Raw genomic sequence first — 20,206 nt, forward strand, 5'->3', positions numbered from 1 at the left:
CCAAATAATTACACTTTTGATAGGAGAAATTCCTTACTGAGTCAATAGTTCTGTGCCTGCTGGTGCTCAAAGATCATGTTGATCAGGTTCTCGCTAGGGGACCGATAATGACTTCTTTTCATTGCATCTCCCTGACCTTATCTCCTGGTTCTAAGGAGCAGCTTTAGATGCCCCGTTCTCCAGGCATTTTGCTTTGTGCTATGGAAGTGAGCATGAGCTCTGCATTATTCTGAAATGGCTTTTTAAGCCTTTGTTGCCTTTGATTTTAGTGCCATTCCCCACCCCTTAATGCTTTCCCAAGCACAAAGAGTGCCAAGAGGACCCGAAACAAATGTTTGCAATTAGTGCAGCTCAGCTTTTTGGAGACAAAGGAGGATGGGGTGTTCCTGCCAGCGCTGGTGGACCTCTGTACCAGCATTGTCCTCTTTCTGTAAATGCTTTGTTCCAATTAAAGAGGAGCAGTGCAAAACTGCTGAGCTGGGGCACCATCCATTCTTCTGCTTGGTACTGAAACATTTGTGCAGGTTTGCTCTTTTCCTGGCTTCCAGCAGTTGAATGGAAGCCATTTCCCCTGGGGTCTGACTCCTCTGCTTTGTGCAGTACACACTGAAGAGTGTTGCAGCAGAACTCTCAGAGAAGGCAAAGCCTCAGACATTTAGGCACTCTGCTTGCTGTGATATAAAGAGACTGTTTTTTTAGCAACTATCTTCAATGGACCTTAAAACTGTTCTTCAGCATTTTCTCCACACACAGTTCAGGTCTCTAGGAGCCTGTAGTTTTCCTGTTCATAACAGTGAAGAAAGACTTTTGCAGTGTACAAGGTTGGTTTTTCCCACAAGTGCTTGAGTAGTGCCTGTGTTGTAACACCAGGGCAGCTTACCTGTGTGCTCTGAGTCAAACTTGATGACATAACTATGATCCCATCAAACTCTTGCACTGGAGTGTTCACCAGGAGAGCTTTAGGCCTCTGAAAGTTGTATCCTTCTGCCTCTTTTACAGGTGGAAGCTAGGGAATTGATTCTAGAACCACTGTTTAGAAGAGCAAATGTGCTCCTTCAACCTCTTAGCAGGACAACTTGGGGAAATAATGAACTGTCTGTGCTGCAGGAAAACACAGTTTAATGTAACCAGCCCCATTCCAACTGAAGTAGATGAGGGGAAAGGGGGGACATGGCAATGACTTCTGCAGTTGAGATAGGAATTAGTCATTGCAGAACTGAGACAGGCTTTGATAGATGATAGTGCTTCTAAAATTAGCCAAGCAGCACTTGGCCCTTCCTATGTATGCCATAATGACTCTTCTTGTCTGTACTTACACAAGAGCCACCATGCTCTGAGGTTAATTTGAGGAGCCTTAGGATGTATAAAGTTGCTACCTAGCCAGGGAGTTGGCATGCAGCAATGATTCTCCCCCGTGCTGAGTTTCTCAAATGTGCTTTGTACTCTCTGCTTGCATGTTCTGATGTTTCCATACAGCTGCTTGGTTTTCACTAACATTTTTGCATGTTTTTCTATTGGATTTTCCAACCAGTTCCTATCTCTCCTGCAGAAGTATGATCCAGAGCTCTTTCGAATGGCTTTGCCTTGTCTCAGTGCTATAGCTGGGGCCTTGCCCCCTGATTATTTAGATACACGAATTAAGTCCACTTTGGAAAAGCAGACTTCACTGGATCCAGAAGGAAATTTTGATCCCAAACCTGTCAACACTGCAAAGTAAGTCAAGGGACCTGGGGGTAGTGGTAGATAGTAGGCTGAACATGAGCCAGCAGTATGCTCAGGTGGCCAAGAGGGCCAATGGCATCCTGGCCTGCATCAGGAACAGTGTGGCCAGCAGGAGCAGGGAGGTCATTCTGCCCCTGTACACTGCACTGGTTAGGCCACACCTTGAGTCCTGTGTCCAGTTCTGGGCCCCTCAGTTTAAGAAGGACATTGAGACACTTGAATGTGTCCAGAGAAGGGCAACAAGGCTGGGGAGAGGCCTTGAGCACAGCCCTGTGAGGAGAGGCTGAGGGAGCTGGGATTGTTTAGCCTGGAGAAGAGGAGGCTCAGGGGAAACCTCATTGCTGTCTACAACTGAAGGGGGATTGTAGCCAGGAGGGATTTGGTCTAGTCTCCCAGGCACCCAGCACCAGAACAAGAGGACACAGTCTCAAGCTGCACCAGGGGAGGTTTAGGCTTGAGGTGAGGAGAGAGTTCTTCACTGAGCGAGTTGTTTGTCACTGGGATGTGCTGCCCAGGGAGGTGGTGGAGTCGCCATCCCTGGAGGTGTTCAAGAGGGGATTGGATGTGGCACTTGGTGCCATGGTCTAGTCATGAGGTCTGTGGTGATAGGTTGAACTTGATGTTTGAGGTCTCTTCCAACCTTGGTGACACTGTGACACTGTGATACTGTGACATCTCCTTCCCAGGCCAGGCTGCGGTGGCTTGAGCTTGCCTGACTGTGCTCCTCTTTCTTCACAGCCTTGTGCTTCCGGAGAAGCTGGAGTACATTGTCAGCAAGTATGCAGAACACTCCCATGATAAATGGTCCTTTGACAAGGTAGGAATTCTTTCAAGCCTGGCAACTGTCAGAAGGGGACTGGTGCACAATACCTGGGGTGACTGCTGAGAGGAGGGCTGGGCAGGCTAGCTGATAGGCTCTCCTTAGGAGTGCCCTGCTGTCTTCGATTTCTTTAAGGGTGTCTGCACCAAACCAGTTGCTCAAGAAAGCATTTGCTCTTTTTCAAAGCAGCCACAATTTAGTAGGACAAAGATTTCACAGGAAGGAGAAAGGGGTAATTGGTTTGGGTTTTCTTCTTTCTTTTAGTTTCTTCTTTATTAAGAATGTGTAGAATTTGGCTTCATTTTACCTGGTAATGATGTTTTGTGACTGCGACTTGGCTGCAGCAGCTCTGTGATCAGAGAGAGTACCTGGAAAATCCAATGTCCTCATTTGCCTTTTCTCCTCTCTTCCCTCTCTTCTCTCTCCCTTTTATTTTCTCTCCTCTCCCCTCTCTTCTCTCTCTATTCTCTCCCCTCTCTTCTCTCTCTATTCTCTTGCCTCTCTTCTCTCTCCCTTCCCTTTTCTCTTTTCTCTCCTCTGTCCCTTCTCTTTTCTCTCTTCTCTCCTCTCTCCCCTCTCTTCTCTCTCCCTTCTCTCCCCCCTTTCACCTCTCCCCTCACCCCTCTCTTCTCTCTCCTCTCTTTATAGCTTTTCTTTCTTTTTAGCTTTAGGAAGGCTGTTATGTATTGATTTCCTCTCTAATTTCCCAAGTGCTCTCTCACTGTGTTTTGTTTCTGTTCCACCGCCTCACAAGAGCTGTAGGACAGGACAATATATACTAGTTATGAAATAACTTTTAAATGCTCCAATGAAAGATTTACTGAAAGCCTTTTTGGTGTGGACCATTTTGCAAACATGTTGTAATGAATAGGCCTTTTCAAGTGAAATTTGAGCAAAATGCAGTCGGATGGAGCTGCAGGGTTTGGTGACTGTGTTGGGAGTGTTTGGCTATGAGTAACTCATGCAGTCTCAGTGTCAATTTTAAACCTCTGATTCAAGGAAGAAAGTAGAGGTGGAGTTAAGTAATTTATTATTGCTATTAATAACAGATTAATGCTAGAATGGCTTAGGGTGGATAAGGACCTCAGAGCTCATCTCCTCCATCCTCCCCACCGGGCGGCGACACCTCTCAACTAGAGTCAGGTGCTCAAAGCTTCATCCAACCTGGCCTTGAACACCCCCAGGGAGGAGGCAGCCACAGCCTCCCTGGGCTGGCTGTTACATAAAACTAACAATTGTGGTGTGTGAGGCCATGTCTGCACATTGGTAGAGAAAGGTATGTAAATATGCACACATTAATCTCAGTTCATACTGAGGTAAAAGAATCATTAGCTTTACTGCCTGATCTGTTAATGTTACATTTTATTCTCTGTGCTGCTGCATTTAGCCTCCCAGAGAAACACAGAAACACCTTTTCACCTTAGCCAGTACTGTCTTAATCCATCAGCCTGTCTGAAAGTTCTTCATAGGAGAGTAATTGGCCACTGGGGAGGTGGTGGAGTCACCATCCCTGGAGGTGTTCAAGAGGGGATTGGATGTGGCACTTGGAGCCATGGTTTAGTTGTCAGGAGGTGTTGGGTGACAGGTTGGACTTGATGATCTCTGAGGTCTTTTCCAACTTTATTGATTCTATGATTCTAATAGCCTCAGAGCTAGTCTAGTCCTCAAAGATGGCACCTGCCAGTCAGGGCTGTGTTGTCTTCCCCTGGATGCACAGCTGGATGTGTGCTCTCTTAACAGACATGTCTATGGCAGCAATTAGGTCAGCAGTTCAGCCTGACCAGTCTGGCCAGTTTGTCATTACTCATCTGTATTCTTCTTATCTTCTTATTTCAGTGTATTTCTGTTTGTTTCAGACTAACACTGGATGGAAATATGGTGTTTCTCTGGATGAAAACATGAAGACCCACCCATTGATAAGACCTTTCAAAACTCTAACTGAAAAGGTAGTAGAGGAAACCTCAGCTGCATTGGTACAAAGTAGATTGATTGGTGTACCTTTGAAAATCAGATTGAAGCAGACTCTATGAGTGGGTTGAGAGCAGCTCTGGAGAAGAAGACTTGGGGGTGTTGGTTACTGAGCATCTGCCCAGGAGCCAGCAGTGCCCTCCTGCAGACCAGAGGCAGCTGTGTGCTGGGCTGCAGCCTGAGCAGGGTGGGCAGCAGGGCAGCAGAGGGGATTCTGCCCCTGGGCTCTGCTCTGCTCAGACCTCACCTCCAATCCTGCCTCCAGTTCTGCTGTCCCCAGCAGAGCTGCTGGAGAGAGTCCAGAGGAGGCCACAAAGATGATCCAAGGGCTGGAGCAGCTCTGCTGTGAGCACAGGCTGAGGGAGCTGGGGCTGTGCAGCCTGCAGAGGAGAAGACTCTGGGGAGACCTCAGAGCTGCCTTCCAATAGCTGAAGGGATCCTGCAGGAAGGCTGCAGAGGGACTTTCCATCAGGGGATCTAGAGACAGGCCAAGGGGAATGGTTTGAAGCTGAGGGAGAATAGATTTAGGCTGGATCTTGGGCAGAAGTTCTTCAGCGGGAGGGTGGTGAGACCTGGCACAGGCTGCCCAGGGAGGCTGTGGCTGCCTTCTCTCTGTGGGTGGTCAGAGTCAGGTTGGATGAGGCCTTGGGCAGCCAAATTGAGGTCTTGTGCAGCCAAGTCTAGTTGAGAGGTGTACCTGTCCATGGCAGGGAGGTTGGAGTAGATGATCTCTGAGCCATTCTATGGTTCTGTTTTGGGCTAGGGGAGACAAGGAATAAGTTTCCATATACAAACTCCATTATTGCTCCAGAGCTCACTTGAGTGATGTTAGTTTGTAGCACACATCCCAGCAATAGCTGCCACGAAGAGCAAATCCCCAGAACTTGTATTTTACAGCTTCTTTCTCATGTAGGAAGAATTACATCATGTCTTGAGATACAAATGGTGTTTGCTTTCCTGAGACCTGGCAAGTTATAGATAAGGAAGATAAGGAAGAAGGTTTGCACTGGGTGTTTGTGACTTGCTGAATACAGAGGAGGTTTGCATTATTGTCTTCAAAGGAAAAGGAGATTTACCGTTGGCCTGCCAGGGAGTCACTGAAAACCATGCTGGCCATGGGCTGGAGCCTGGAGAGGACCAGGGAAGGGGGAGAAGGAGTCATGCATCAGCGTGAGAACGAGAAGCTCCGCAACATCTCGCAGTCCAGCCAGGTAGGGTGGAGTTGCTCACGTTTAGAAAGCAGCAGGCTTGCTTGTCAGTCTGCCTAGAAATCACACCTCACTGGGGTGTTCTGTGTGCTTTTTAATGAAAAGAAGAAGTCATGTCCCTCAGGTCAAATCTGAAGTATAGCTAAAAGGCTCTGGTTGGCAGGTCAAGAGAGGCTCTCCTGCCCCTCTGCTCTGCCCTGGTGAGACCACATTTGGAATACTGTGTCCAGTTCTGGGCCCCTCAGTGCAAGAAGGAGCAGCACAGACCTCAGAGCTGCTGCAGGCAGTGGAACATCTCCCTGTGAGCACAGCTGAGGGAGCTGGGGCTGGGAGCTGGGAGCAGAGGAGCCTGAGCGCTGCCCTCATTGCTGGGGATAAAGATGTGCAGGGCAGTATGGAGAGGATGGAGCCAGGCTCTGCTCAGGGCTGTCCAAGGACAGGCCAAGGGGCACTGGGGGCAAGCTGGAGCAGAGGAGGTGCCATGGAAACAGGAGGGAAAAATTTTTTGCCCAGAGAGGTTGTGGAGTCTCCTCTGGAGACTTTCCAAACCCACCTGGACACAGGGGGAAAGCTGTTTAAAACTATGACAAGTGTTGGGGGGGTTTTATAGTACCCCTTGGGGTGAATTAAACAGACATTGATGCTTCAGTACAGTGGGATTTCATGAGCAGCAAATTGGGCAGAGTGCTTCTGCAAGGAGCATTCAAAGACACATCATGAGCTGCTTCCTTACGTACGCTGGCACCAGCACTGAACCTGTGAGCGTCGTGCTCAGACACCTTAGGGCTGTGTTGGGTTCATTCCCCAGCAGCAATTTTGCTTATCAAAAATGGCCTCTGAGCACTCTGTTACAAGACAGTACTTCAGCATTTCATACTCTTCAGCAGCCTTCACTCCCCTACCAGAAGCCCCCTGGGCTTTGACATCTCTGCTTCCAGCCCGTTGCACCTGGTTTGTTGTTGGGCCCTCTTGGTTTGGGCTGGGAGAGACCTCCAAAGGTCATGCAGTCCGACCCCACTGCAGTCAGCAGGGACATCCTCCACCAGATGAGGTTGCTTAGAGCCTTGTCCAGCCTGACCTTGAATATCTCCAGGGATGGGGCCTCAACTACCTCCCTGGGCAATCTGTTCCAGTGTTCCACCACCCTCACAGAACCTGTTTCTCACATTCAATCTAAATCTCCTCTTGCACGATAGAGGCATCATGGAGGAGTTCAGCACATTTAAATTCAGTGCATGACTGAAGTCCCTGCTTTGTATGTGACCTTTCATATTTGACATGTACCTAAAGGCTTTGTTGCACACTCCAAACATTAGACTGCATAAATATATCACAACCTCTTTTTCCTAGTCAGTAAACTCCATGAGAAAATGACCTATTTTAACTTCCTTGTTATGATGCCTTGTCTCTAGCACATGGTTGGTTCATTTAGGCTGTTGCTACACTGGTTCTGTCGTGTTTTGAAGGCACCTCTTGTGTGACTCATGAGTGGTCTGTCATGGGCTGAACAGCATAGCTCTAGCAGCTCGCCATCTGTTGCAAACAGATCTAAGCCTCTGCAGCAACCTTCTGATTTGCACCTCAGCAGATATGTCCTGTTGATTACCCTGTGTGTCTCCAGGACACTGCAAAACAAGAGGTGAATGCAAGCTCTACCAGCAAGCTTAAAAATGTGGATGGTTTTACTCTGATCAGATCAGCAGCAGAGATGTTGCTGCTGAACATTTGACTCTTATCTGAAATACTTTCATCTAAAAGTCATGTGGTTTTGTTGTGGTTTTCTTTGTTTCCCCACACCCCAGGGCAATGGATATAGCCCAGCACCCCTGGATCTGTCTAATGTGGTGCTTTCTAGGGAGCTTCAGGTTTGTGTTTGTGTTTTGCATGTGTTGTGCTGAAAAGAATTAATAGACTTGGGGGTTTATTATGAATGACTCCAATTTTGTCAGGTTCTGTGGGTGTGCTTGTGAGCCTGCTTGCAGAAAGCTGCATGGCTCATACTGAAGGGAGACATTTCTAGTGTTTACCCCATCACTGCTTCCTGAGTTCCTAGGAAAAGTGATCATGAAGCTGGAGGGAAGGGGCTGTAAACAGCATGTGATGTGCACCCTGCTTCTGCCAAGCTCTAAGAGTTGAGAGTAGGAATGACAGCTCACTGGGGTGCATCCAGAGGAGTGTGGCCAGCAGAGCCAGGGAGCTTCTCCTCTCCCTCTACTCTGCCCTGCTGAGACCTCACCTGCAATATTGCATCCAGCTCTGGGCTCCCCAGCTCAGGAGGGACAGGGATCTGCTAGAGAGAGTCCAAGGGAGGGCTCCAAGGCTGCTGAAGGGACTGCAGCACTGCCTGGGGAGGAGAGGCTGAGAGCCCTGGGGCTGTTCAGTCTGGAGAGGAGAAGGCTGAGAGGGATCTGATCAATGTCTATCAATGGCTGAGGGCTGGGGGTCAGGAGGGAGGGGACAGGCTCTGCTCAGCTGCACCCTGGGATAGGACAAGGGGCAGTGGATAAAAAGTCCAGCACAGGAGGTTCCAGCTCAGCTTGAGGAGGAATTTATTCCACTGTGAGGCTGGCAGAGCCCTGGAGCAGGCTGCTCAGAGAGGTTGTGGAGTCTCCTTCTCTGGAGCCTTTCCAGCCCCATCTGGATGTGTTCCTGTGTGCCCTGTGCTGGATTCTCTGCTCCTGCTCTGGCAGGGGGCTTGATTTCGATGATCTCTTGAGGTCCCTTCCAACCCCTAACCTCCTGTGAGCTGTGATCCTCCCTGTGGTGTTTGCTGACCACAAGAGTGTAGGCTTGACTCAGGATTGTAGAACTAGGTAGAATTACAGAATTTGTAGTTGTCACCTTTTAATTTTGCATCTTGGTGTGTTTTTTTTTCCTAATGGTAATGTAGGGAATGGTTGAGGTAATGGCAGAAAACTATCACAACATATGGGCCAAAAAGAAGAAGATGGAGTTGGAAAGCAAAGGTAAGGCAGAACCCAGTGAACCCCACCAAAACCAAAACATGAGAGAGGAGAAACAGTCTGAAAGAGGGCAATGTAAGACAAGCAAAACTTAACAGTTCCTTTTTCTGTGTGGAGCAAAACAAATCTCACAGCAGCAAAACTTACTCTGCTTTCAACTTACTGAAGGTGGAGGCAGTCACCCTCTGTTGGTGCCCTATGACACGCTGACGGCCAAGGAGAAGTCCCGGGACCGGGAAAAGGCACAGGAGCTGTTCAAGTTCCTTCAGGTCAATGGCATTGTCATATCTAGGTAAGCTGCACTTCCTTATCAGATACAGATCTTCCATAAAGCAGATTCCAGACCCCACCTGGGGCAATGCATCCAGTTCTGGAACCCCTATTACAAGAAGGATCTGGAGGTGCTGGAGGGTGTCCAGAGAAGGGCCACGAGGATGAGCAGAGGGCTGGAGCTGCTCTGCTGTGAGGACAGACTGAGGGAGTTGGGGTTGTGCAGTCTGGAGAGGAGAAGGCTCCCAGGAGACCTAATTGTGGCCTTCCAGTATCTGTAGGGGGCTACAAGAATGCTGGGGAGGGACTTTTGAGGGCGTCAGGGAGGGATAGGACTGGGGGGGATGGAGCAAAACTAGAAATGGTTAGATTGAGATTGGATGTTAGGAAGAAGTTGTTCCCCAAGAGGGTGGTGAGAGCCTGGCACAGGCTGCCCAGGGAGGTGGTGGAAGCTGGATCTCAGGAAATATTTCTTCACTGAAAGGGTTCTCAGCCATTGGAATGGTCTGCCCAGGGCAGTGCTGGAGTCACCATCCCTGGGGGTGTTCAAGCAGTGTGTGGAGCTGGTGCTTAGGGACATGGTTTAGTGGTGACCCTGCAGTGCTGGGTGGGGGGTTGGACTGGATGAACTTGGAGGTCTCTCCCAACCAGCTAGATTCTGTGATTCTCTGAGGGTGAATCAGGATCATCCTCTAGTCAGTGCTTCCTTCAGGAGAATATGTAGATCTTTTTGAGTATATATAAAATCTTTTGAGCACTGATTGCAATTATCACATTTCCAGAGTGTCATTCTTCAAGAGTTGAGGCTAATCACTACAACATGGCAGTTCTGTATAATTGGAAATGTATGGGTGGCTCAGTGTGTCTGCTTTGCATATACCATCTGCTTCTGTTTGGAGCTGTGCTCCTCTCTCTTTGTTGAGAGCTTCTTTTTTTGTGAAGCACTTTTGGGTGTTTGTGACACACAGCTGAATCCCTTAGGCCTTGCTCAGTGTATGTTAGAAACAAGATGGCATTTTGTAAAGCAGCTTCTGCAGGTTTTCACAGAGTCACAGAAACATTCAGGTTGGAAAAGAGCCTCAGGAGCACCAAGTCCAACCCAGAACCCTACCTTGCAAGGGTCACCCCTAAATCATATCCCCAAGCACCACATCCAAACCACCTTGAAACACAGCCAGGCTTGGGGACTCAGCCACCTCCCTGGGCAGCACATTGCAGTCCCTGACCACTCTTGCCCTGAAAAAATGTTTCCTACTTTCCAGTCTAAATCTACCCTGCTGCAGCTTGAGGCCATTGCCTCTTGTTCTGTCACTAATTCCCTGTGAGAAGAGACCAGCAGCAGCCTCTCCACAACCTCCTTCCAGGTAGTTGTAGACAGCAGTGAGGTCTCCCTCAGCCTCCTCTTCTCCACACTAACCATCCCCAGCTCCTTCAGCTGCTCTCCATCAGATGTATTCTCCAGGCCCTTCCCAGCTTCCTTGCCCTGCTCTGCCCTGGCTCCAGCACCTCCACATCTCTCTTGGACTGAGGTGCCCAAAACTGGACACAGCACTCCAGGTGTGGCCTTGCCACCTTTCTGGTGTTGCCTTTGTCCCCTATCAGAACTACCAGTGTCTTCCAGTGTTTTGGAAGGGAGATGTAATCTCAGAGCAACAATGGCTTACTGTAGATGCAAAAAGAGACTATATGGAATGATCCACTTTAAAACCAGAAATGTTTGGCTGCATTATCCTGTGTGAGAGTGAGGCAGCAGGAGATGCCTGCCAGCCAGCCCGAGCCTTTGGTAGGTATGAAATCCCTGGATGACACATGTGGTGTATCAGTTAGCAGGAGGGTATAAAAGCATGGAGAGAATAGTTTATTGATATTTTTGCAAATGAAGCTGTAGGATGGAAGGTTGGAGTCCTTTTATTTGGATGTGTGAGATGGGATTGGAATGTATTCCCTGGCTCCTTGCTTTGTTCCTCCAGATGCTGACCATTCCTCTCCTCTTAGCCATGCTCTGAGGTGGCCAAGGGCAGGCCCTTCAGTATTAGCTAGCTCTGTTGTTTACAGCTCTGCTTCATCAGCCTTCTCCCACACAATCACGTTTTTCCTTGCATTCACCTGATTTTCTGGGTTTTCAGCTATTGAGCTACTCTTCCATTTATTCTCCCTCATTTACTCCTACAGCAGTGCTAAGAAATTTCAGGACAAATGATCACCTCCTGCTTGCCCCAAGGAGTCCAACAACTTTCCTGTGTCCTCTTTCTTCCTTGCCTTTGCCTCAATGTCACAAACTACCAGCTCCTCGTTTCTTCCCTGCTTCTAACCACTTCAACCCCTCTGTAGCCTTTGCAGCCCTTTTGTCCAGGTCGTGTTTTCTAGCTGATGAAATGAAGTGCAGTTCTTGCACTGCTGCTGGAAAGCCATGCTAGCTGACTTCCTAAACATGTGGCACCTGACTCTGCCAGCAGCAAATTGAGTGGCCATGCATTGTCTTTTTGATTTCAATGTCCCATGGCTTCATTTGTGCCACACTGTAGTGATCTGAAGGAAAGAAATGGAACAGTTCTTGCTGTGCAGCTGATAACTGAGAGCTGCTGTGGAAGGTCATTTTCTCCTTGTTGGGAAAATTACCTTAATAAGGTATGGGATGCTTCCTAGGACTGCCATCATTTGCACTGCTGTCCTCCTCAGTGCCATTGATCTGAATGCTTTCTAAACCAGGGGGCTGAATGACATGGAATTGGATGCTTCCTCCATGGAAAAGAGGTTTGCCTTCAAGTTCCTGAAGAAGATCTTAAAATACGTCGATTCTGCTCAGGAGTTTATTGCACATTTGGGTAAGCTGAAGAACTTAGACCCTTGGGACTTAAATCCATGGGTTGCTGTTCAAATCCAGGTGACCACTATGATCATATCCTGGGCTGCAGCCAGAGCAGTGTGGGCAGCAGGGCAAGAGAGGGGATTCTGCCCCTGGGCTCTGCTCTGCTCAGACCTCACCTCCAATCCTGCCTCCAGTCAGGTGTCCCCAGCATAAAAAAGACACAGAGCTGCTGGAGCCCCCAGAGAAGGGCCACAAAGATGATCTAAGGACTGGAGCAGCTCTGCTGTGAGCACAGGCTGAGGGACATTCAGCCTGGAGAAAAGAAGGCTCCAGGGGTACCTCAGAGCTGCCTGCCAGGACCTGAAGGGATCCTGCAGGAAGGCTGCAGAGGGACTAGAGACAGGCCAAGGGGGAATGGTTTGAAGCTGAGGCAGAGCAGGGTCAGACTGGAGCTGAGGAAGTTCTTCAGGAGGAGGCTGCTGAGACTCTGGCCCAGGCTGCCCAGGGAGGTAATGGATGCCTGGGGGTGCTGAAGGCCAGGCTGGATGAGGCCTTGAGCAGCTGAGTGTAGCTGAGAGGTGTCCCTGGGCATGGTGGGGAGGTTGCAGTAGATGAACTCAGAGGTCCCTTCTAATCTGAGCCATTCTAGGATTATTGCATTTAAGAAGCTTAAACTCTGATTTTCATGTGCAGATTGACTCCTTGGGCGTTTATTACCACTAGATAAACTGTTTCTGCTCTTTTACTTGTGGTTTGGCAAAGCCATGTTTGCAAGGCTCTGTCAGAGAGAGGTTGTCTGCTTTGTTATCAGGCAACAACTTACTTGGGTCTGCCTTGTTTGTGTCCTTGCAGAAGCCCTTGCAACCAGTGGGAAAACTGAAAAATCTCCACATGAGCAGGAAATAAAATTCTTTGCCAAAGTGAGTGATTTGCTGTTTCAGGTTCTGTGCCTATGCATTGTGCAGAGCATGGGAATGTGTGCAGCTAGCCTGCTTTTCAGGTAACAGAAATACAGCTTTCCTTTTTCCCTCTCCTGGTAAGTAGTCTGTTAAAAGTTGTTCACAAATCTTTCAAAGTTACCTTCAGAAATATTTCAGTGCATTTGCTGGGTTCAGCTCTTTCCAAAGATTTCAACTTCTCTGCATGAGAAAGAAACACAGAAATTAAAAGGCAGCTTATTTATGATGTGAAATGAATGATTCTCCCTGCAGATGCACAGGACTGTCCTACACTTCTGTCTCCCTGATAAGGAAATAAGGGCCACTTAGGGTTTAATTTATGATCTTCAAACACAACCAAGGAAGAGCCTCAAAGCTCTCTCCCTTTCTACCTGTACTAGACAGTTATGTAAAGAGTGGAAAGGAAGAGTGCTCTTAATTCAGTGCCGTTGATCACTGTTGAATGTGAGCAGAGTAATCCTGCAATGATGGAGCCAAGAGGGAGAGAATTCTGTCACTCTCTGTATTATTTACATAACTTTTAAGTAAAGTTTTAAGACTTAAGGTTTGAATTTAATTGGCTTTGTGTCCAGCATTTGGGAATACAGCTGTCATACAGCTTGTAAAGTGTCAGCTTTAACCATCTGGGGCATGGTTGCTACATTTCCCAGTGCCCCCTGTGAAAATGACCTTTTGTGTCTGTGTTTCTTAGGTTCTTTTACCGTTGCTTGATCAGTACTTTACAAACCATTGCCTCTACTTCCTGTCTTCTCCAACTAAAACACTCAGCAGCAGTGGCTATGCATCAAATAAGGAAAAGGAAATGGTAGCAAGGTAAGTGGAAAACTGAGATATACACAGGAGGGTTCTACAGGGGTAATTAAAGGTCTGTTCTTTGATTAAAGAAAAGGACAGTTCAGAAGCTCACTTTCCTCTAATAGAAAGGGGATCCTCTGTTCTGTATCAGAATGACTGAGAGTGTAATTCCTTAATTGATAATGGATAAATACATGGGGATACTAATTATATACACACCACATTCTGCTCCACTGTGAAGGTACACACTTGTGGGGGATTATAGCAAACCCAGTCAGTTATTCTGTGAGAAATGGAACTAATGAACCTTAGTTTCCATTGGGTTTGTGTTTCTTTATTGATGACAGCTTCTGGTTGAAGCTGTTGAGTCACTTGGATGCTTTCACATCAGATTTTTCAGAGGTCACAAATCCTGACAGTACCATGAAGCAGCTTTTTCAGGCCTAATTATGGACTCTCTCCTCCCTGTGTGATATTCCTTCTGCACCCTCACCAAAACTGCTGGGATTTCACAGTCTTTAGATGTCTGTAGCGGTTCAGGTTTGGATGGAGTCAGCCATTGGACTCAAAGGGATTCCAGGATAAGGCAGTTAAAACAGAGAGAGCTGCTTTTCCCTTCATGCTGGGCTACCTCTGCAAAAATGGGGCTTTCAGTTTTCTGCAATTCATCTTTAGAAGTAATTGTTTATTTGGGGGTTTAACTGTCACTGCCAAGTTTTCTCCACTTTCAAGGTGTGCTGCCAGCTGCTTTCTTTGGGAAATTTCCTACTGGATTCTTTCAAGCTCTCTTGGGTGATTTCGTACTTGAGCTGTCAGTTTCTCAGATTTCTCTCTTTCCTTCACTTTTTCCAGTGGATATAAAATGTGAAAGCAAAGGCTGCTTACTTGTTGTTCCTTAAGGTCAAGCCTAGCACTGAACTTCCCAGATTGCATTCTGCAGTTTATCTTCCAACACTTCTCTGTGTTTCTCTCAGTAGTTCTTACCCTGTGTTTTCATCTGTTAAGTGAGCTTTGAGTCCCTAGGATTCTGCCTTGCATGTTTTACATAACATAGCTGACAGTGCAGTAAGATAATAGTCCAGTAGTTGGGAAAGACAGCTCAGCTTAGGAGGATAGAGCTTTTGTTTAGTCTATCTCTAATTTTGTTCCAACAGACGGACACAGAGCTGCTGGAGTGAGTGCAGAGGAGGCCACAAAGATGATCCAAGGGCTGGAGCAGCTCTGCTGTGAGCACAGGCTGAGGGAGCTGGGGCTGTGCAGCCTGGAGAAGAGAAGGCTCCAAGGGGACCTTAGAGCTGCCTTCCAGAAAGGCTGCAGAGGGACTTTTCCTCAGGGTGTCTGGAGACAGGCCAAGGGGGAATGGTTTGAAGCTGAGGCAGAGCAGGGTCAGACTGGAGCTCAGGAAGAAGTTCTTCATCAGGAGGGTGGTGTGACTCTGGCACAAGGTGCCCAGGGAGGCTGTGGCTGCCTCCTTGCTGGGGGTGTTGAAGGGCAGGCTGGATGAGGCCTTGAGCAGCTGAGTTGAGAGCTGGTCCCTGCCCATGGTGAGGAGGTTGGGGCAGATGAGCTCTGAGGTCCCTTCCAACCTGAGCTGTTCTCTGATTCTCTGATGTCATTTCAGTTCATTTTAAGTTGATGCTTCCTCCCTGAACACTCCTTTTACCTCCCTAAAGACAGTCAGGTCAGCTTCATCAAGCTGGCAAGATGCTTCCTGGGGTTGTACCAAATGCCTTCACAGAGGCACAGGAAGGCAGGTATGTGTCTCACCTGCAAATCTGCTGCTACAAATCCAGCAGTATCTTATGGTTCTTTGTCTGTTCTTCACTGAGACAAGTGACAAGGAATTATTTTCATCTTATAGGAAGTACAGAATATTCTTACTGTTGTGAGGATAGCTGTGACAGTTGGTTGTTACTAAGGTCCCCTATCAATCCCTCATATCTTTGCTTCATGTTTTGATGTTCACATTCCATTTGTGACGTACAACACCGATGACAAGCAAGTCAGCCTTGCTTCTAGAAGCCTTTGGTTCTAGAATTTAAAGTAGCCCCTTTAATCTTGAGGTATTTGGGTGATTTTTCTTCTCTCTTACTTATCCTGTTATTGTGAAACATGGGTTACATAGGCAAGTTTCTGACACACTTGCCAGAAGCTCTGCTCTGCTCATCTGTATGTATTTCAGGATGTTATCAGCAGTGGCTGCACACAGGTTTATTTCTTTATTTACAAAGGATTTCTCCCCAGATGGCTTTAAATAGTCTGAAGATTTGCAGTGTTCCATCTCCTGCAGAAGGCCAAGGGAAAAACTCAAATGGCATTCAGTTTCTCTTGGTCCTACAGAATTTTCTTATTCATAAATAAAAGTCATAAAGAAACCAGAATGGTAGGGGTTGGAAGGGACCTTGAAAGATCATCCAGTCCACCCCTCCTGCCAGAGCAGGGGCACCCAGGGCAGGGCACACAGAACACATCCAGGTGGGGTTGGGAAGGCTCCAGAGCAGGAGACTCCACAGCCTCTCTGGGCAGCCTGCTCCAGGCTCTGCCACCCTCACAGGGACAAAGTTTTGCCTCCTGTTCCCCTGGCACCTCCTCTGCTCCAGCTTGCCCCCAGTGCCCCTTGTGCTGTGCTTGGCCATCCCTGAGCAGAGCCTGGCTCCAGCCCTGCACATCTTGATCCCCAGCACTGAGGGCAGCCCTCAGGCTCCTCTGCTCCCAGCCCCAGCTCCCTGAGCTGTGCTCACAGGGAGATGTTCCACTGCCTGCAGCAGCTGTGGGGCTCTCAAGCAGTTCCCTGACTATGCAGTTGTTGCAAACCACTCTAAACAAAATAACATTTCAGATTTTGCATCATCTCTGAAGTAATGAAGCTTAGAAAAGGAGAGGGTTCAGAGGCTTCAAAAAGTTACTCAGCTAATGCAGTTATTTGACTGCTGTGATCACATATGGTTCCAAGTCCACTTCCCAGGAACTCTGTGGCATTTTCTCTTTGATGTTCCCATTACACCTGACCTCCTGTTCTTAACCAGTCTTTAATCTTTGTCTTGCATTGTTGTGCTCTTTCTGTTCTTTCCTACTTCAGCCTCTTCTGCAAACTAGCTGCTCTTGTTAGACATAGGATCTCCCTTTTTGGTAAGTTCAAACTCAGGTATGACCATTGCTCTAGCTGTGTCTAACCATTGCTTCTCTCTTACCTGAAGCTTTTCACCAACCAGAGGCAAAGTGCTCTCAAGGGGTCTTACAGTACAATTAGTGAGTGCATTAGACATGGCTCTGAGGATAAGAGTTCATAAATGCACTGTGTGAGGTGTTGGAGCAGGAGGAAGCAGCAGCTGCTGTTAGAAAATGCCCTTTGCTTTTGGAAAGTCATCTGGCACTAACTGGGTTGATTTCTGCCACCCAACTGTTAAAGCCAGCAGGTTAATTTCTCAGGATGCCAGGGGGATGTGGAGAAAACTAACTTTGCTTTCTCAAAGGCATTGGTAAGTAAATGACAACAGAAATGTAGGTGCTACAAGGAGCAGAGGTCAGAATGTTGCAGGGCCAAGGGATGACAGTGAGCCCTCGATAGACACTAGGTCTTAGCTCCTGTGTTGAAATGAATTTAACAAAATGAAAGTCAGTCCTAGAACCAGACCTAATTTACCCTCCTAAGAACCAGACCTAATTTCCTCTTGTGCTCTAAGGTGGGAGTCTTCCCTCATGTCTTGTGCATCTCCAAAATGACTTCTGGCTCCTTAGATTGTGCTGCATTGTTGTTGTCCTTACTGTGCTCTCATCTTGTCTGTTTCTAACCAGGGAGTGATTCTGCTACAATGGTGAACTGCTTGCACATCTTAGCTCAGTCTCTTGATACCAGGTAAGGTTGCACTGTTTGTACCAGACTCCATGGGTGTCACAGAGCTTGTCAGGAGCACTTGCTGTGGTTATTTCATTCATTGGTGGTATCAGCTGTGGCACTAACTCACAGATTGACTTCCACATCAGTAGATGGCATCTGAAGGGTTTCAGTTAAATGTTTCTGTTCAGGTCCTGTCACTGAAACACTGAAAGCTTTTCCCACCTTCCAAGGGTATTTGAGGACTTCACTGGGAAATAGAAATGACAGACTTTGGAGCTGCAAGTATTGATTTCTGTAGATATTGAGGCATTTTGGTGCATATTGGAAAAGGAGGCATTAGGAGCATGCAGAAGGCATTAAAATATGGCCATTAAAATATCATGTACATTAAAACACAGCTCAGGTTAGCTTTAATCTGAGCTCATTTCTGGCCTGGTTATGTTATACAGCAGCAATCACAGGATCAGAGGATGTTAGGGGTTGGAAGGGACTTTGGAGATCATCGAGTCCAACCCCCCTGCCAGAGCAGGAGCACAGAATCCAGCACAGGGCACACAGAACACATCCAGAGGGGGCTGGAAAGGCTCCAGAGAAGGAGACTCCACAACCTCTCTGGGCAGCCTGCTCCAGGGCTCTGGGACCCTCACAGGGAAGAAGTTCCTCCTTGTGTTGAGGTGGAACCTCCTGTGCTGGACTTTATATCCATTGCCCCTTGTCCTCTCCCAGGGTGCAGCTGAGCAGAGCCTGTCCCCTCCCTCCTGACCCCCAGCCCTCAGCTATTGATAGACATTGATCAGATCCCTCTCAGCCTTCTCCTCTGCAGACTGAACAGCCCCAGGGCTCTCAGCCTCTCCTCCCCAGGCAGTGCTCCAGGCCCACAGTGGAAAGCTGTGTTAAGTGGTTGGAGAAGAATGCAAGAAGCAGTGTGGTTGTGATGCTGGCATTGCATTTTCTAGACTGACTTTGTTTTGAGGATGGGGAAGCATGCAGCCTGGCGTGCAAGACTCCATAAAAATGTAGGAATTAAGAGTTATTTCCCTGAGCATTTTGTAGGAAGGGTTGTTCTCACCACCCATGGCATCTGCAGAAGAGGCATTATCCTGCCTGAAAGCACATCACAGAAACTGGGAAGCAAAGACTGAGGAACATTTGTGGGTGTGGTTTCCTGCCAAACACTTCAAAAGAATTGATGCTTTTATTGCTCTGTAGATGTAACTGGCTGATGGGAACTTCACTCATCCATGTTTCTGTTTGCAGAGACTGGTAGCATGTAACTAACATTACACTGGAAAGGGACTTCTCCTCAGGGTGTCTGCAGACAGGACAAGGGGGAATGGTTTGAAGCTGAGGCAGAGCAGGGTCAGACTGCAGCTGAGGAAGAAGTTCTTCCAAGGGCTGGAGCAGCTCTGCTGTGAGCACAGGCTGAGGGAGCTGGGGGTGTTCAGCCTGGAGAGGAGAAGACCCCAGGGGGGACCTCAGAGCTGCCTTCCAATAGCTGAAGAGATCCTGCAGGAAGGCTGCAGAGGGACTTTCCATCAGGGGGTTGAGAGACAGGCCAAGGGGGAATGGTTTGAAGCTGAGGCACAGCAGGGTCAGACTGGAGCTGAGGAAGAAGTTGTTCAGCAGGAGGCTGCTGAGACTCTGGCACAGGCTGCCCAGGGAGGCTGTGGCTGCCTCCTGCCTGGGGGTGCTGAAGGCCAGGCTGGATGAGGCCTTGAGCAGCTGAGTGTAGCTGAGAGGTGTCCCTGGGCATGGTGGGGAGGTTGGGGCAGCTGACCCATGAGCTCCCTTCCAGCCTGAGCCAGTCTGGGATTGTGTTTGTATGATTCTGTTGTCATGAGAAATGGAGAGAGGGAATGCTGAGTATCCTCTGCCGGTGCCTCAGGTGCTGGGGACAGAACTGCAGGCAGTGAGTGCTGCGTACAGAGCCCAGGCTCAGCAAACACAAGGTGGTTGTTTTTCCCTTGGGCCAGCTGAGGATCAGTGGCAAGGTGCTGTGTGCCCCCCTGTTTTGCAGGACTGTGATGAAGTCAGGCTCGGAGCTGGTCAAGGCTGGGCTGCGGTCCTTCTTTGAAAACGCGGCCGAAGACCTGGAGAAGACCTCCGAGAACCTGAAGCTTGGCAAATTCACTCACTCCCGCACACAGATCAAGGGAGTCTCCCAGAACATCAACTACACCACCGTGGCCCTGCTGCCCATCCTCACCTCCATTTTTGAGCACATCTCCCAGCACCAGTTTGGCATTGATTTGCTTTGTAAGTCTTTCTGCTTGGCATCGATTGGCTTCCTGGGACTTCGCCTTTGGCTGCTGTGGTGTGCTGACAGCACCGGGGACTGCCTTGTGGCTGCCTGAATTCAAAGGGTGACACTGGTAGCAGTAACTCACACCCCCAGCATCAAACCTCCAGTGACCTCTATAGTCCCTTACTGATTAGTGCATGCCTAAAAGTGATATACATCCCCTGGGGCTTGTTTCCTGCAGCTGCCTGGAGAAAACCACATAATGCTCTGTAGTTTCCTGTAGGAAGTCAAATTATCATCTGCCATTCCCTAGAGAAAATTAAATGATCCTCCACAGCTTCCTGTAGACAACCAAATGATCCTCCACAGCTTCCTGTAGAAAATCAAATGATCCTCCACAGCTTCCTGTAGAAAATCAAATGATCCTCCACAGCTTCCTGTAGAAAATCAAATTCTGCCCTCAGTTTCCTGTATTAAATGAAATGGTCCTCTTTATTTCCCATAGAAAATTGAATTACCCTCTATAGTTTCCTGTAGGAAATGAAATGGTGCTCTGTAGATTCCTGTAGGAAATGAAATGGTCCTTTGTATTTTCCTGTAGGAAATGGAATG

The 20,206-nt window shown here is 48.1% G+C and overlaps 1 protein-coding gene across 1 annotated transcript in view; it reads left to right on the forward strand.

Moving 5' to 3' along the window:
- The window catches only part of RYR3 (ryanodine receptor 3), a 236,232-nt gene that overhangs the window by 156,425 nt on the left and 59,601 nt on the right, over positions 1 to 20,206 (forward strand). Inside the window, exons 51-63 of the mRNA XM_054162126.1 lie at positions 1,532 to 1,713; positions 2,461 to 2,539; positions 4,399 to 4,488; positions 5,572 to 5,721; positions 7,521 to 7,583; positions 8,609 to 8,684; positions 8,850 to 8,973; positions 11,661 to 11,776; positions 12,613 to 12,680; positions 13,411 to 13,532; positions 16,594 to 16,643; positions 17,310 to 17,370; positions 19,370 to 19,608. Coding sequence (XP_054018101.1) covers positions 1,532 to 1,713; positions 2,461 to 2,539; positions 4,399 to 4,488; positions 5,572 to 5,721; positions 7,521 to 7,583; positions 8,609 to 8,684; positions 8,850 to 8,973; positions 11,661 to 11,776; positions 12,613 to 12,680; positions 13,411 to 13,532; positions 16,594 to 16,643; positions 17,310 to 17,370; positions 19,370 to 19,608 — 1,420 coding nt within the window. The remainder of the gene's footprint in view (positions 1 to 1,531; positions 1,714 to 2,460; positions 2,540 to 4,398; positions 4,489 to 5,571; positions 5,722 to 7,520; positions 7,584 to 8,608; positions 8,685 to 8,849; positions 8,974 to 11,660; positions 11,777 to 12,612; positions 12,681 to 13,410; positions 13,533 to 16,593; positions 16,644 to 17,309; positions 17,371 to 19,369; positions 19,609 to 20,206) is intronic.

Source organism: Dryobates pubescens, chromosome 5 (assembly GCF_014839835.1).
Source record: "Dryobates pubescens isolate bDryPub1 chromosome 5, bDryPub1.pri, whole genome shotgun sequence".
Taxonomy (NCBI): domain Eukaryota; kingdom Metazoa; phylum Chordata; class Aves; order Piciformes; family Picidae; genus Dryobates; species Dryobates pubescens.